This window comes from Macaca mulatta, chromosome 1 (genome assembly GCF_049350105.2).
Source record: "Macaca mulatta isolate MMU2019108-1 chromosome 1, T2T-MMU8v2.0, whole genome shotgun sequence".
Classification (NCBI taxonomy): domain Eukaryota; kingdom Metazoa; phylum Chordata; class Mammalia; order Primates; family Cercopithecidae; genus Macaca; species Macaca mulatta.
This window is the reverse complement of record NC_133406.1, coordinates 58,255,873-58,272,479: the sequence shown is the minus strand read 5'-3', so window position 1 is coordinate 58,272,479 and position 16,607 is coordinate 58,255,873. Positions and strand designations below refer to the sequence as shown.

Here is a 16,607-nt window from a genome sequence, read left to right as displayed (position 1 = left end):
CTTGAAATGAATTGAGAAGCCTTGAAATGAATTGAGAAGCGTCAGGTTGCCTGCCCTAGGAACATCTTGCTGGCCAGATCTTCAGTTTCTAGGTTCCTTTTTCTTGTCTTCCTTCAAAAAGCATATAAGATCTGAATTTCTGAAAAATTTAAATTGGAGCAAAATAGAGATAAGGACTGCTCTGTCTTAGAGACTGTTTCATTGTTCTCTCCCGGTTTTTTTTTTTTTTTTTTTGAGACGGAGTTTCACTCTTTTTGTCCAGGCTGGAGCGCAATGGCGCGATCTCAGCTCACCGCAACCTCCGCCTCCCAGGTTCAAGTGATTCTCCCACCTCAGCCTCCCGAGTAGCTGGGATTACAGGCATGCGCCACTATGCCTGGCTAATTTTGTATTTTTAGTAGAGACGGGTTTTCTCCATGTTGGTCAGGCTGGTCTTGAACTCCCGACCTCAGGTGATCCACCCGCCTCGGACTCCCAAAGTGCTGGGATTACAGGCATGAGCCACTGCGCCGGGCCTCTCTCCTGGTTTTTAATAGAGTACAGGGAGACCATTAAAAAAGGACTCACTATTTCATCTTGTTGGTTATTTCTAGGGATTAAATCATAATCCTCATTCTTCATAAAATAAAATATGTCATTATCATTATAACAGGGAGCCCATAAAATGCACAATCCCAGTTCCTCAGCACCAGCTTGAACAGGGCTTTTCAGTGCCTTGGAGAGTTACATTAGGATACAAAATTTAGTAGCTAACATTTATTGAGCATTAATCCTGTGCTGGGTTCCATGCTAAGCACTTTGCATACATTATCTAATTTAATCTTCATTACGAGTCTTCAGGGTAGGTAGTATTATCTTCTGCAGTTTCCAGATGAGAAATTTGAGTCACCCAGAGGTTAAGTGACTTTCTCTGCTAGTCAGCTGCCAACAGGATTTGCAGAGAGAAGTGCCATCTCTGTGTAATAAATAACAGATCAAAATCCTTCTTGTGTAAACTGGAGGTGGTTCACAGGTGACCCTTGATTCTATGGAGTATTAATCCTGTGGTTAGAATTAAATTGGGAGCATCTAAGAGAAAAAGAATAAGAAGAGGGAAGTGGCCGGGTACGGTGTCTCACACCTATAATCCCGGTACTTTGGGAGGCCAAGGCTGGCAGATCACCTTAGGTTAGGAGTTCCAGACCAGCCTGGCCAATATGGCGAAACACTGTCTCTACAACCAGGCATGGTGGCAGGTGCCTGTAATTCCAGCTACATGGGATGCCGAGGCAGGAGAATCACTTGAACCAGGAGGCAGAGGTTGCAAGGAGCCAAGATTGCACCACTGCACTTCAGCCTGGGTGACACAGTAAGACTCTGTCTCAAAAAAAAAAAAAAAAAAAAGGAAGAGGGAAGTGTGGTTAGTGTTAGATGATGGTCCTAGGAAGGCTCCATGCCAGGCACTGGAAGGCAAGGGTGAGACAGACAAGGTCCTGCTTCATCCTGGGTTCACAGTCTGGTGGGGCAGATTATGATTTAGTCTATAGGCCAGGCATTGTCTGGTCCTATTTATATTTAATTCATAATTCTAATTGTAATGGACACTTCATAGTTGTAACAATTTATTAGGTTTTCCTCATTTTTATGCATTTAAACCATTGTTTCATGGTTGTGTAGTTCAATTTTTTTTGCCAGTTTGGAGCCAATATAGATAGACAATATTCCTACATACTTTTTGGTTTCTACTAAAATATTTTCTTTTTTTTTTTTTTTTTTTGAGACAGAGTCTCATTCTGTCGCCCAGGCTGGAGTGCAGTGGCGCAATCTCAGCTCACTGCAAGCTCTGCCTCCTGGGTTCATGCCATTCTCCTACCTCAGCCTCCTGAGTAGCTGGGACTACAGGCGCCTGCCACCACAGCCGGCTGATTTTTGTATTTTTAGTAGAGATGGGGTTTCACCGTGTTAGCCAGGATGGTCTCAATCTCCTGACCTTGTGATCCGCCCACCTTGGCCTCCCAAAGTTCTGAGATTACAGTCGTGAGCCACCACGCCTGGCCTAAAAAATTTTCTTAGAATTCGTTTCTGTAGTACATTTACTAGGTCAAAGGGTATGAATATCTTTATGATTCTCCCAATATGTTAACACATTGCTTCCTTAAAGGGGTGTTATTTACTCAGCGAATATTTATCGAGCATCTACTATATATCAGGACTTATACTAAGCACTAGGGATACATTACAAACAGACATGGTCCCTGTCCTCAAAGAAGCATACCAATTTATGTCACTAGAAATGTATACTTTAGACCAGGTACGGTGGCTCACGCCTGTAATCTCAGGTCTTTGGAAGGCTGAAGCGGGTGGATCCTTTGAGCCCAGGAGTTCTAGACCAGCCTGAGCAACATGGCAAAAACCCTTTCTCTACAAAATATAAAAAAAAAAATTAGCCGAGGTGGCGCGTGCCTGTAATCCCAGCTACTTGGGAGGCTGAGGCTGAGGCTGAGGCGGGAAGATCACTTGAGGCCAGGCTGTTGAGGCTGCAGTGGCCTGAGATCACGACACTGCACTCCAGCCTAAGTGACAGAGTGAGATTCTATGTTTTTTTTTTTAAAAAAAAAAAAAAGAGAGAAAAGAAAAGAAATGAATACTTTTAAATTTTGGTGCAAATCACCAGCACCAAAATTATAATTTTTAAAAGCTTGTAGCTAATTCTTTTTTAAAGTTACACTCAATGGTCAGGTGTTTGCATTTCATTTTTATATAAATTATTTTTTTATGTATGTGAATTCTTTTTTCTTTCTTTCTTTCTTTTTTTTTTGAGATAGTCTTGCTGTGTTGCCCAGGCTGGAGTGCAATGGTGTGATCTCGGCTTACTGCAACCTCTGCCTCCGGGGTTCAAGCGATTCTCCTGCCTCAGTCTCCCAAGTAGCTTGAATTACAGGCAGGTGCCACCACACCCAGCTAATTTTTGTATTTTTAGTGAAGATGGGGTTTCGCCATGTTGGCCAGGCTGGTCTTGAACTCCTGACCTCAGGTGATCCACCCGCTTCAGCATCCCAAAGTGCTGAGATTACAAGCGTGAGCCACTGCACCCGGCCCTTAATTCTTTTTTGTGTGAAATACCTTTGCCCATTTTCATAGTCCATTTTAAAAAATTCTATTTATGAGCCTAGTTTCCTTTTAAAATGGAAAAAGGTCTTTATATTTTCTGTCATGTTTAATATATATTTCCAGTTACCTTACATTTTAATTATTTTGAATTATACATATGTTTAAAATTTTTATGTATTTGAGTTTGTCTTTGATGTATCTTGCTTTGTTTCTAAATTGAATGATCATTTTCCCATATATGGGATACTTTTTTTTTTTTTTTTTTTTTTTGAGACGGAGTTTCGCTCTTGTCCCCCAGGCTGGAATGCAATGGTGCGATCTTGGCTCACTGCAACCTCCACCCCCCGGTTCACGCAATTCTCGTGCCTCAGCCTCCCGAGTAACCGGGATTACAGGTGCCCGCCACTTCCTGGCTAATTTTTGTATTTTTAGGAGACACGGGATTTCACCATGTTGGCCAGGCTGGTTTTAAACTCCTGACTGCAAGTGATCTGGCCACCTTGGCCTCCCAAAGTGCTAAGATTACAGGCGTGAGCCACCGCACCTGGCCCTGATAAATATTGTATTCTATTTTCTGATAGTTTCCTTATACCTTAATTTTAATTGGATTTTAGAATGATTTTTAGAGTAAGTTTTAGAATGACTACTTTATCATCTGCTTGGTTTGTCTATATAATTGGAGCTACTTATGGTCTCTATCTCAGTGAATACTTCTCCAATATCTCTGTACTTTTTGCCTGTTTGAAAAACATTGTTGCTTTACAATATCTATTTATCTAGTCTTTCTCATTTATTTGGTTATTTTTCAGAATGCATTTGTAGTTTTTTTTCAGATTTCAAAATCTTACGGGGGCCTGGGCGGCGCAGTGGCTCACCCTGGCAGATTACAAGGTCAGGAATTCGAGACCAGCCTGGCCAATATGGTGAAACCCCGTCTCTACTAAAAATACAAAAATTAGCCGGGCGTGGTGGCACGTGCCTGTAATCCCAGCTACTTGGGAGGCTGAGGCAGGAGAATTGCTTGAACCCGGGAGGTGGAGGTTGCAGGGGCCACTGCACTCCAGCCTGGGCAACACAGCGAGACTCCGTCTCAAAAAACAAAAAACAAAAAACGGGAACTTTTACTGAAACGGAGTTACACTGTATGGCGGCAAGAACTTTCGAGTTCTAGTTATGCCACTGCTAATTGTCTGATCTTTCACAAGTTTAACTCTAAACCTCAGTTCCTCGTCTGTAAACTAGGGATAACATTAATATTTATTATTACAAGATTTTCAGGACTGAGTGTTTAAAAATTCATATAAGACATTTAGCATATTTCCTACTTGAACGCCTGGCGTAGGAAACACTAGAAAATTTAATTATTATGATTAACATGGGGGTAAATATCCATTTACAATGTGAAGACTTCGATGTAATGGCTTCTTTTAGATTAAAGATCGACAAGAGTGTCACTGTCGTGCTTTTCGTTTAACACCCACTTCAACGAGGTGCCCGCTGCGCCCGCGACCGCCGCCCCTTCCACCGGTCGGATTTAAAGCGGACCAAGCTCCACGCTTTAGCAGAACCCGAGGAGCGGCGGGAGCGTCGCCTGGGAGATGAGGGTAGGGCGAGTCTAGCACTCAGGGACGGAAACGAAAGCCCAACAACCGGCACTTCCGGGGGGCGGGAGGAAACGAAGGCGCGGCACCCGACGCAACGCCCAGCAGCCAATCAGAAGGCGGGGCGCCCATTCAAATTGCGGCCTTCTGGGGAGCCGGCGCTGGAGGTGGTGAGTGGCGTGGGGACTGTCTTGAGGGGGTTCCCCAGGGTGTCGGACTCTGCGGAGGGGTGAAGTTTCGGCACTGGGGAGGGCGTGCGGACGCTTTCCGTGCAGGCGACCGCTGCGCTGCGTGCGGGTGGTCTTAGCTCCGTTCCCCCGTTCAATTCCTCACAATTCCAGGTCGGCGGCAAAGGGGTCCCCGAACGAAGGGCGCAGGAGAGCGCCCTTCTCTCTGTCTTCGTGTTCGCCCTTCTCTTCGTCTCTGCTGGGACCGAGAAGGCGGACTTCATGGCCGCTGGGCCCGCGGGCTTCTCCCCGAGTCTCCCCGAGTCGGTTGGCATTAAGAGGTAATTCTTAGTCATAGCCCCTAGTAATGACTAGCAGAGAAAGAACACAACCACCGGATGTTTTGGTTTGGATTCCTTGTATTCCTTCCAGTGCTCTTTAAAATCTGATGGCGAAACTCCTCAATTTGTGCAAATCGCAAATGGTTTTTAGTTGCAAGAGAATTTACAGAATCTTTTATTTTTGCCCTTAAATTCATTTCATAACAGGAGAATTTTGTATTTTGAGTTGAAACGTTGATGGGAGATGCTTATAACCTGACGAATTTTTTTTTTGTAACGACTGTTATTTATGTAAACATTTAAAAGCCTCATTTAAAAATTACCTTCCATTAATTTGTTCCTCGATAGCAATAATCTTTGCAACAGTTTGAACCAGTGTCATTTGACAGGTTAGAACCCGGCATGCAAATTTAAAGTCTTGTTTACATCCTTGTAAGGAGTTGGATACTAAATTGACTAAAAGCCAGGTCTCTTAGCTGTCACTGCTGTTCCCTTTCTTTAAAACGTTAATACCTGATAGATATTGTTGCTGTATATTTACATACACCTCTGTATAATTTGTGTTACTGCTAAAGGGCGGGTTGTCTGTTTATCTAATCTTGCATGGTTTTTCTCAACACAATTAATTTACAGTTCTTATTGTACTTACTGCCTGTGGTACTTGGGAATAATCTGCCTCCTGACACCAATCAATTTAATCTTCTCTGTAGGCATTCCTGTATTCAACATACATGGGCTGGGCGCAGTGGCACACACCTGTAATCCCAGCACTTTGGGAGGCCGAGGTGGGTGGATCACAAGGTCAAGAAATCGAGACCATCCTGGCCAACAAAAATTAGCTGGGCGTGGTGGTGGGTGCCTGTATGGTCCCAGCTCCTTGGGAGGCTGAGGCAGGAGAATTGCTTGAATACGAGAGGTGGAGGTTGCAGCAAGGCAAGGTCCCGCCACTGCACTCCAGCCTGGCGACAGAGCAAGACTCCGTCCAAATATATATATATATATATATATTTTATACAAATAAAATAAACCTTCTTATGGAACATTGGTGGAAAAAAAAATACTTTGTAGCAGGTATTTATAAAAATACTTTGCTCCACACTCTGATTTAGGTGCTAGGGTTTCCTTTAGTCCTTCCCACTCCCCAAGCTGGGAGTACTTGAAAATCTATGTTGACATGCACTTTTTACATCTCCTAAGTCACTTGACACATTTGGCCTGATATATGGCTTATCAGTATATTTATTCTAGACTAAAGAAATGGGAATTGTATTCTTGTCTTTGAAGTCTACACTATCTATCAGAGGGCCTGGCACTAGTGGAAAGTTAGTCAATATTTGTTGAATAATGATGGCAAGTTCTCTGAGAGACTTGCCTGAAGTTGCTTGGAAGCAGTATCTGAGCTGCAGATTGTGATCTATTGTAATATATGCCTCTGGGAATTTACTTACACAATGGGATGTTCTCTATATATTTTTGAAGCTTGTTTGTAGTCTATGTAATCTAAATCTTTTTTTTTTTTTCTTTCAGTTTAGCAGATATTTTCAGAAACGGATACATAAGAAATGGCTGGAAATCAAATGAATGTCCAAAGAAGAGCTTAGGGTCTTATTCATTTTTAAAATAACTGTCATTATTCTTTTTTAAAATAACTGCCAAAATGTCATTACACAGTACTCATAATAGAAATAACCGCGGCGATATTCTTGATATTCCTTCTTCCCAAAATAGTTCATCACTGAATGCCCTCACCCACAGTAGCCGACTTAAGCTGCATTTGAAGTCAGATATGTCAGAATGTGAAAATTATGATCCATTATTGAGATCTGCAGGTAAAGTCAGAGACATAAATAGCACTTACGTTATTTCTGCCAGTGAAAAAACAGCAGACATGCCCCTTACCCCTAATCCTGTAGGTAAATTGACACTTCAGAGAAGAACTACAAGGAACAAAGAATCATCTTTGCTTGGTAGGGATTCGGAAGACACAACTGAAAAAACAGCAGAAACACATCTTACATTACAACGTCGTGCTAAAACAGATTCTGAAGAAAAGTGGAAAACAGCTGAAACAGATTCTGTCAAAATGACACTGAATGTGGGAGGTGAAACAGAAAATAATGGTGTTTCTAAGGAAAGTAGAACAAATGTAAAGATTGTAAATAATGCTAAAAACTCTTTTGTTGCCTCTTGTGTACCTTTAGATAAAGATCCACAAGTCATTGAAATGATGGCTGATAAGAAATACAAAGAAATATTTTCTGCCCCCAGTAGAGCAAATGAAAATATTGCACTTAAGTACTCAAGTAATAGAGCACCCATTGCTTCCCTGAGTCAGACTGAAGTTGTTAGATCAGGACACTTGACAACAAAACCTACTCAGAGCAAGTTGGATATCAAAGTGTCAGGAACAGGAAACTTGCATCATAGAACTATTGGGAAGGAAATTGCAAAAACTTCAAATAAATTTGGGAGCTTAGAAAAAAGAACACCTACAAAATGTACAACAGAACACAAATTGACACCAAAGTGTGGTCTGCCTCAGCTTAAGAGCCCAGCTCCATCAATACTGAAGAATAGAATGTCTAACTTTCAAGTTAAACAAAGACCAAAAAGTTCCTTTCTTGCGAATAAACAGGAAAGGTCAGCAGAAAATACAATCCTTCCTGAAGAAGAAACTGTAGTTCAGAACACCTCTGCAGGAAAAGACCCCTTAAAAGTAGAGAATAGTCAAGTGACAGTGGCAGTACGCATAAGGCCTTTCACTAAGAGGTATGTGACGCCTTTTAAAATCTAAAGCCAAGCAGTTACATGTAACGTACCTTTAATTCCTCTCTGCCTTTGGAAGGTCTGTATTTATGCATCTTCAAACCTGAAACTTGTTGGCAATATTTTTATATAGAGAGAACTTTTAGGTCTAGTTGTAGTGTGTTGATAATTTTTGATGACTGACTATAAAATTAAAAAATTGAATCACCATATTTTATATGTTGAAGTTTCTCTAGATATATTGTTTTTAAAAAGTCTGAATAAGTCACTTAGGTCTCTAATGAAATCTGCTTTCAGATCTGCAATATATGCTGGAATGTTATACCTATCCCTTAAAAAGAGCCATAACAGGCCAGGTGTGGTGGGTCACACCTGTAATCCTAGTGCTTTGGGAGGCCGAGGCAGACAGTACACTTGAGGCCAGGGGTTTGAGACCAGCCTGGCCAATATGGTGATACCCTGTCTCTACTAAAAATAGAAAAATTAGCCAGGTGTGGTGGTGCACACCTGTAATCCCAGCTACTTGGGAGGCTGAGGCAGGAGAATCACTTGAACCCGGGAGGCAGAGGCTGCACTGAGCTGAGATCAGGCCACTGCACTCCAGCCTGGGTAACAGAACGAGACTCTGTCTGTCTCAAAAAAACAAAAAAAAAACAAAAAGAAAACCATAACAAACTACTGGTTCCCTAAAGAGGTCCTTTCAAAACCCTTTCCAGAGTAGTGATTACCATCATCATCGTCTCCGATTACTATATAGTAGTTATAAATGCAGTGATGCATTAGATTTGATTTTGATGGCAAAAAATCTCTCTCTAAAAATGGTTGTGGGTGGGAAAGACACAGATTAAAGATAAGGTTGGAAAAGATGGACATGAGAAAATGTGAATGTGACAAAATATAATTGTTTTAAAATATTTTGATGTAGTTGTTTAAAATATTTTAAGGGACAGTGAAAAACTTCACAGGATTAATAGTGTTTAACTTGAAGCTGTGTATCTAAGCAAGTTAGAAGAGGATATGGTGACCACTGCATTGGGGCAGGAACCTCCAATTTGAACCTAAGGGGTCAAGTAGTTAAAGGCAAGTTATACAGTACTGTAGAACCTTTTTTGTGCAAATGGGTTAGTATTAAGAGGGAGAACTGAGGGTGAGTTGGTTTGAGAGAATTAGAATGCCTAACAGAGCCTCAAGAACCATGATAGGAACAGAAACAATAGAAAGAGCTGGTAGGGACAAAACGCAAGATGGATGACTATACTGAACTTATTAAGGAACCAATTGCCTGATTCCAAACTCATCAGACAAGACTTGAAAGCAGGGCCAGGGTAGAGTACTTGTCAAATTGATGAGGCAGGTGTTTTTTCCAGAATAAATTCTGATTTAAAGCAGTCACAGAGTTGGGCGTGGAGGGGGGAGGGAGTGGATATCTGGAGCCAGACAAGGAGTGATGATGTTTTTCTGTAGATCTAAAGTTAGTGAAAGATTTCCACCTAAGTCTCAAAGGGAAAAAGGGTATACATGAAGATTCATGATTTTAAGGGAGAGAATCTAGAGGAAGGAGGAGAGATCTTTAGTAGCCAAGAGAGACTTATGATTCAAACTTACAGTCAACTGAGTTTGTTAAAATTATATTTGTATTTTATGCTAGCTTTATTTAGATTGGTACCCCCCAACTTTGTATAATAAAGATGTTTCTAGATTTGAACGAAGAGTATAGGTAGATTATAGTAGGTGGGATGGGGAAAGGTGTAGTTCAAGAGAAAAAAAAAAAAGAGGAAAAAAATCTTGTAAAAGTAGGATAGGTTTTCTGGAGAAATCTGGAATTTTCCCTTTGGGGGCACTGAAGCCACAGGAAATATATTTTGGAAACCCGCTAAAATTGTTTGCTTATCTGCATTTTCCACATAAAACTAAAGGATTATCTTGCCTTGGAAGATTGTTTAAATAGTTTTGAGGTATTTATTATGTTCTGTGAGAATAATACCCATGACAATTTTAGTTACTTGATTTTTTTCTTTGTGCTTCTTTCAAGAGAGAAGATTGAAAAAGCATCCCAGGTGGTCTTCATGAGTGGGAAAGAAATAACTGTGGAACATCCTGACATGAAACAAGTTTATAGTTTTATTTATGATGTTTCATTCTGGTCTTTTGATGAATGTCATCCTCACTATGCTAGCCAGACAACTGTCTATGAGAAGCTAGCAGCACCACTCCTAGAAAGAGCCTTTGAAGGCTTCAATACCTGTCTTTTTGCTTATGGTCAGACTGGCTCTGGAAAATCATATACGTAAGTTGTATTGGAATGCAATTATCCAAGTGTTTAAATATACTTTTGTGAGAAGTGGCATGGGGGTGATAGAAAGAATATAGTTTTGAAACCACACAGATCTTGGCCCAAATCTCATCCATTTTATATACTAGTTCTGCAAACTTGGGCAATTTACTAACCTCTGGGCTTCAGTTTACACATTTACCTTGATACAGTTCATCTTGTAATTATCACTGGCCCCATTTTACTATACTTTATATATTTTATGTAAACTGAGGCCCAGAGAGGTTATCTTATAAGTATTTTGGCGAGAATTAAAAGTAAGGCGTCTAAGCTAGATGTGGTGGCACACACCTGTAGTCTCAGCTACTTGGGAAGCTGAGGTAGGAGGATTGCTTAAGCTCAGGAGTTCGAGTCCAGCCTGGGCAACTTAGTCGCCATCTCTTAAAAAGAAAGGAGTAGGGGGACATCTGATAAATGGTAGCTATGATAATGATACCTGTCCTAGAAGGAAATACTCAGCATTTTAACAGTAGCTAACATTTGAGTTCTTACTATATTCCAGGCGGTGTGCTAAAGACTTTGCTTATATTCTCTCACAGCAATTCTCTGAATTAGACAGTTTTATTATTCCCATTTTACAGTAGAGGAAATTTAAGTTTAGTGAGGTTAAGTATCTTGGAGTCACGATTTGGACTCAGGCAGATTTGACTCCAGAGTCCACATTCTTAATTATGAGATTCCATGAACTTGCTTCCTACTCCCTTCCCTGCCTATTTCCCCAAAAAGAATAAAAAAAAAATGAATTAGTTTTATTTCCTCCTTATTCATAATATATTTTTCAGGATGATGGGATTTAGTGAAGAACCAGGAATAATTCCAAGATTTTGTGAAGATCTTTTTTCTCAAGTAGCCAGAAAACAAACCCAAGAGGTATGTTCTTATAGTACCTGCAAGCTTCTTATCAGAGTAGAAAATAGTCAAATTAAGTTGAAATCAGTCATGACCACTAAGGAAATACTTAATGCAAGATCAGTTCTAATTTATAGATCACTATTCTTTGGAACAGTGGTATGGAGAGGGAGGGTGGAAATTCTAAATTCAGAATCAATTTCACCTGGTGGGCAGTGATAGCGCAGTTGTCTCTTCTGTCTTCTCTCGTTTTTGCTTTACTTTTGTGTATACGTAGAGGCTCACAAATGGTAGCTATGTGCTATTATACATGTCTTTGTAGTCAGATAGGTGCACAGACTTAATTAAGGACAGCAGGCATAAACTTTTGGACAATGTGAATCAGAAAGAGTAGTGAATTTGGGATTTGAACCCAGAGTTGACTTCAAAAGCCACACTTTTTCCACTGTATTATACCTGAATAGGTTGTACTGGCTTCCTATTTCACTTATTCATTTATACATTCAGCTAGCTTTTACCGAGCATTCTGCTGTTGCTAGGCAGCTTGTTAGATCAATTTTTTTTTTTTCCTCAAATTTACTTGGTCATAAGAATTACTGGGGATTCTTGGCAGGGACATATATGTGCATGTGTATGTGTGTGTGCACACTTGCTAAAAATCTCTTCTGGGGGTTCTGAGTCAGTTGGTCTGGTGTAGAGTTTGGGATTTTACAATTTTCATGCTTTTCCTCCAGTATTTTTTATGATAAGGGAAATTGGGAAAATTGTGCTCGATTAGGGGTCTGGAGTTAAAAGACCCAGTTCCTGTATTCAAAGGAGTGTAGTGGGAGAAATAAGTCAGTTAACAGCCAAGTACAATCAATTAAATGCTAAGCAAACTAAAGTAGATGCTCTAATAGAACATGTAAGTGAGAACATACAAGGTTGGAGGGAGACATTCTCTTAGAAGAAGGAGCAGCTGAGCTTATTTTTGAAGGCTACATAGCATTATTAGCTTGGTGAAGAAGGGGAGAAGGACATTCCAGGAAGAGGGAGCAGCATGTACCATGCATGTACTATGCTTTGCTTTCAAAGCAAAAAAGTAGGGAGCCTTTGGGAATCTATAAATTGTTTACTTTGCTTTGAGCATGGAATTTGAGGGTGGAGAGTGAAAAGAGAAGAAACTAGAGGGTGGGTGTGGTGGCTCACTCCTATAATCCCAGTACTTTGGGAGGCCGAAGTGGGCAGATCACCTGAGGTCAGGAGTTCGAGACCAGTCTGGCCAACATGGTGAAATCTGTCTCTACTAAAAATACAAAAATTAGCCAGGTGTGGTGGCACATGCCTGTAATCCCAGCTACTTGGGAGGCTGAGGCAGGAGAATTGCTTGAACCCGGGAGATGGAGGTTGTAGTGAGCCAAGATTGCGCCACTGCACTTCAGCCTGGGCTACAGAGCGTGACTCCGTCTCAAAAAAAAAGAATAAACTAGACAGGCAAGCAGAACTTGACTCATGAAGGACTATCTTAGTAAGTATAACTGGTAAGACTTGCTGATTATTGGAAATGGAGGATGAGGGAGAGAGAATTCAATGTTGGACAACCAGATTAGGTATCGATGTCATTTTTTGAGATCATAAGAGGAAAAGTAGATTTGAGTAATGATGAGTTCTGTCTGCTCTGTAGATATACTGCCTGTCCTCTGTCTTCTTCTACCCTCAACCTCTCATTCCCAGTAATTAAACTGAAAATAAGAGGAATATGGGGATCAATAGAAACCTGGTGGTCTTGAGACTATGAGAGGAAATATGATTCAAGTCCAAGTTTAGTGGGCATAAGGGAGTGAGAAAGCTGTGGGCCTGTAGGGTAGAGTCCTCTATTGGCTGTTCACATTTTAGAAGGATAGTAATTTGAAGGTAAAGCCAGGGAGAGAGAGATAAGTGAAGCTGAAGCAAAGTTGAGGCAAAGGTCTTTGGAATTATTTCAAAGGATGGGAGGCTCGGATTTTTGCATGGAATGACTATGTCATTGGATGGCATAGTGTAATGAATGCTTAAGAGCATGGTCAGCCAGGCATGGTGGCTCACGCTTGTAATCCCAGCACTTTGGGGGACCGAGGCAGGCGGATCACTTGAGGTCGGGAGTTTGAGACCAGCCTGGCCAACATGGTGAAACCCTGTCTCTACTAAAAATACAAAAATTAGCTGGGTGTGGTGGCGGTCGCCTGTAATCTTAGCTATTCGGGAGGCTGAGGCAGGAGAATCGCTTGAATCCTGGAGGCAGAGATTGCAGTGAGCTGAGATCATGCCACTGTACTCCAGTCTGGGTGACAGAGCGAGATTCTGTCTCAAAAAAAAAAAAAAGAGCTTGGACTTTGGAGATACATTATTTGAATTTGAATCTAAGCTTTATCACTGCAGTAGAAATGTGATCTTGAACAATTTACTTAATGTCTCTGTGTTTCGGAACAGAAAATAGAGATGATATTGACAATATCATTCTCATAGATTTGTTGTGAGGATTAAATGAGTTGATCTATACAAAAGGGTTTGAAGAGTGCCTGGTACATAGTGAACCCCACTAAATGTGGTTACGTCAGGATGGTAGAAGATAATAGTATGTGGATGGGGGTAAGAGAAGGTGACGTACAAGCACGATGCCAGGAGCCTCAAAGGAGAAGAAAAAAGTGGGTCCTCTCCAATGTGGCCCCAACTACCTTTTCTAATTCGTTCCCTACACCACATTTTCATTTCTAAGTCTTCCTGGAGCTTCTGTAACATAAAATACTACTTTACATAATAAAAGCATTATTACATATTTATTGAATTCTGACAGCCCCCATCCCTGTTCATAGCATTTGGCAATTACCTTATAATTACTTGGTGTTCCCATCTACCTGGTCTCTTTGTCTGGAAGTGTTTTGTTTCTCTCTCATGACACCAACTATATTCTGTCATTTATTACTCATGTACTATATTGCATATCCAATTAGATTCTGAGTTCTTTCAGGATAAAAACTATGTCCAGTTCATCTCATATTTTCCCACAGCTCCTAGAAGAATGCTTTGTACCTCATAGGGCACAATAAATATTTGGTGAATTGAACTTAAATCTCTTTGACACTCCCTTGAAGCTTCCAATTCTGTTAGATGCTTGCTGACTCACTTCTGGGTCAGTGGATGAAATTTACTCTCTGATAAGGAAACCATGCCCTGTCAGAAGAACTGTTTGGAAGCAAAGTTTTCCCTTTTTGGCCTCTACACTGTATCTTTCTGAGTCAAAAGGAGGAGAAGCTCAGCCCACTTAGTCTAATGATTGCTTTCTGCCCCAATCAGGAAGAATTAATTTAAGGTTCCATCTTACCAGATAAAATGTCAACCTACAGGGTGTCTTTCCTATTTTGAGCACATGCGGTGCACAGATGCTGCTGTCCTTACCCAAGAATGCCCTACCCCTCTTTCTGGTTTAGTCTACTCTGTCTCTCATGCCTCACATTCTATTTCCTCCTTCCCTGTTCTCTCTGTCCATCTAAATTTTCCCTTTTCTGATTAGTCATTTTATTTATAGTCATCTCATTTTGTTGCTTAATTAATTTTCTATTGCTATGTTTTGTCTGTTGGAAGGTATGTTATATGTCTCTGAGATCTTAGCCTCATGGGCAAGAACCTTGTCTTACACTTCTTTATGTCTTTCTGACAATAACCTAAAGCCATACACACAGTAGGTAGGTACTTAAGAAATGCTTATTGGATTTAATTGAACCTTATGTAGAAGTTAAGAAGAAATGCAAGGACTTTTGTTGTTGTTCATATTAAAAAATTTTTTATTGAGATAAAATTCATATAACATCAAATTAACCACTTCAAAGTATACAATTCAGTGGTATTCACTACATTTATAATGTTGTACAACTATTACCTCTAGTCCTAAAAAATTTTCATTGCCCTCAAAGGGGACCCTCTACCCATTAAGCAGTCACAATCCATTCCCCCTTCTCCCCAATCCCTGGCAACTACTAATTTGCTTTTGTTCTATGAATTTACCTGTTCTGTGGAAATTTCATATTAATGGAATCATGCAGTATGTGATATTTTGTGTTTGGCTTCTTTCACTTAGCATAATGTATTGAGGTTCATCTGCATTGTAGCATATACAGTACTTCATTCCTTTTAATGACTGAATAATATTTCATTGTATGGATATGCCAGTTTTATTTATCTGTTTATCAGTTGATGGACATTTAGGTTGTTTATACCTTTTGGCTATTGTGAATAGTCCTGCTGTGAACACTGGTGCATGTTTTTGTTTGAATACCTGTTCTCAATTGTTTCGGAATGTATAGGAGTGGAATTTCCAAATTTCTATGGTGATTCTTTCTTTTTTTTTTTTTTGAGATGGAGTCTCGCTCTGTCGCTTAGGCTGGAGTGCAGTGGCACGATCTCAGCTCACTGTAACCTCCACCTCTCGGGTTCAAGTGATTCTCCTGCCTCAGTCTCCCAAGTAGCTGGAATTACAAGCACCGGCACCACGCCCGGCTAATTTTTGTATTTTTAGTAGAGACAGGGTTTCACCATGTTGGCCAGGCGGGTCTCGAACTCCTGACCTCAAATGATCCTCCCACCTCGGCCTCCCAAAGTGCTGGGATTACAGGTGTGAGCCACTGTGCCCGGCCTGGTAATTCTATTTTTAACCTTTCAAGGAACTGTCAGCTATTTTCCAAGTGGCTGTACCATTTTACATCCACTAGCAATGGAGGAGGGTTCCAGTTTCTCCACATCTTCACCCACACTTGTTGGTTTCCACTTCTTCTTCTTCGTATTATTGCCATCCTAGTGGGTGTGAAGTGGTTTTTCACTGTGATTTTGATTTGCATTTCCCTACTGAGAAATGATGTTGATCATCTTTTCATGTGCTTGTTTGCCATTTGTACATTCTTCTTCGGAGAAATGTCTATTCAAGTCCTTTGTGTATTTTAAAATTGGGCTGTTACGTTGTTGAGTTGTAAGATATTTTTATATATTTATATATTTTGGATGCTAGATCCTAATCACAGATATTATTTGCAAAACATTAAAATAAATTATATGCTGTGTTTCTATTTCTACTAGGTCAGCTATCACATTGAAATGAGCTTCTTTGAAGTCTATAATGAAAAAATTCATGATCTTCTGGTTTGTAAAGATGAAAATGGGCAGAGAAAGCAACCAGTAAGATTAAAACAATTTATTATTTGTTTTGAATTTCTGTTCTTATAAATGCATCTAATTATTTGCGTTCTCTGGATGATATAGCTTAAAGTTTTACTAGAAATATATGACAGCAAATGTTTGGATCTATAGTCCAATTAGATTATTTAGAAAATAAGTGGAACATTGGCTGGGCGCAGTGGCTCACTCCTGTAATCCCAGCACTTTAGGAGGCTGAGGGGAGCGGATTGCCTGAGCTCAGGAGTTCAAGACCAGCCTGGGCAACACGGTGAAACCC

General features: G+C 40.5%; 2 protein-coding genes across 2 annotated transcripts in view; both read left to right on the top strand.

Moving 5' to 3' along the window:
• The window catches only part of DDX59 (DEAD-box helicase 59), a 51,060-nt gene extending 49,980 nt beyond the window's left edge, over window positions 1-1,080 (top strand). The window contains exon 8 of the transcript XR_013417408.1: window positions 495-1,080. The gene's annotated coding sequence lies outside the window, so the exon portion shown is untranslated. The remainder of the gene's footprint in view (window positions 1-494) is intronic.
• Window positions 1,081-4,798: 3,718 nt separating this feature from the next.
• Window positions 4,799-16,607, top strand: part of KIF14 (kinesin family member 14) — a 68,859-nt gene continuing 57,050 nt past the window's right edge. The window contains exons 1-7 of the mRNA XM_028851869.2: window positions 4,799-4,861; window positions 5,033-5,199; window positions 5,910-5,984; window positions 6,727-7,968; window positions 9,998-10,252; window positions 11,080-11,167; window positions 16,232-16,330. Of these exons, the coding sequence (XP_028707702.2) occupies window positions 6,857-7,968; window positions 9,998-10,252; window positions 11,080-11,167; window positions 16,232-16,330 (1,554 nt within the window). The 5' untranslated portion in view covers window positions 4,799-4,861; window positions 5,033-5,199; window positions 5,910-5,984; window positions 6,727-6,856. The remainder of the gene's footprint in view (window positions 4,862-5,032; window positions 5,200-5,909; window positions 5,985-6,726; window positions 7,969-9,997; window positions 10,253-11,079; window positions 11,168-16,231; window positions 16,331-16,607) is intronic.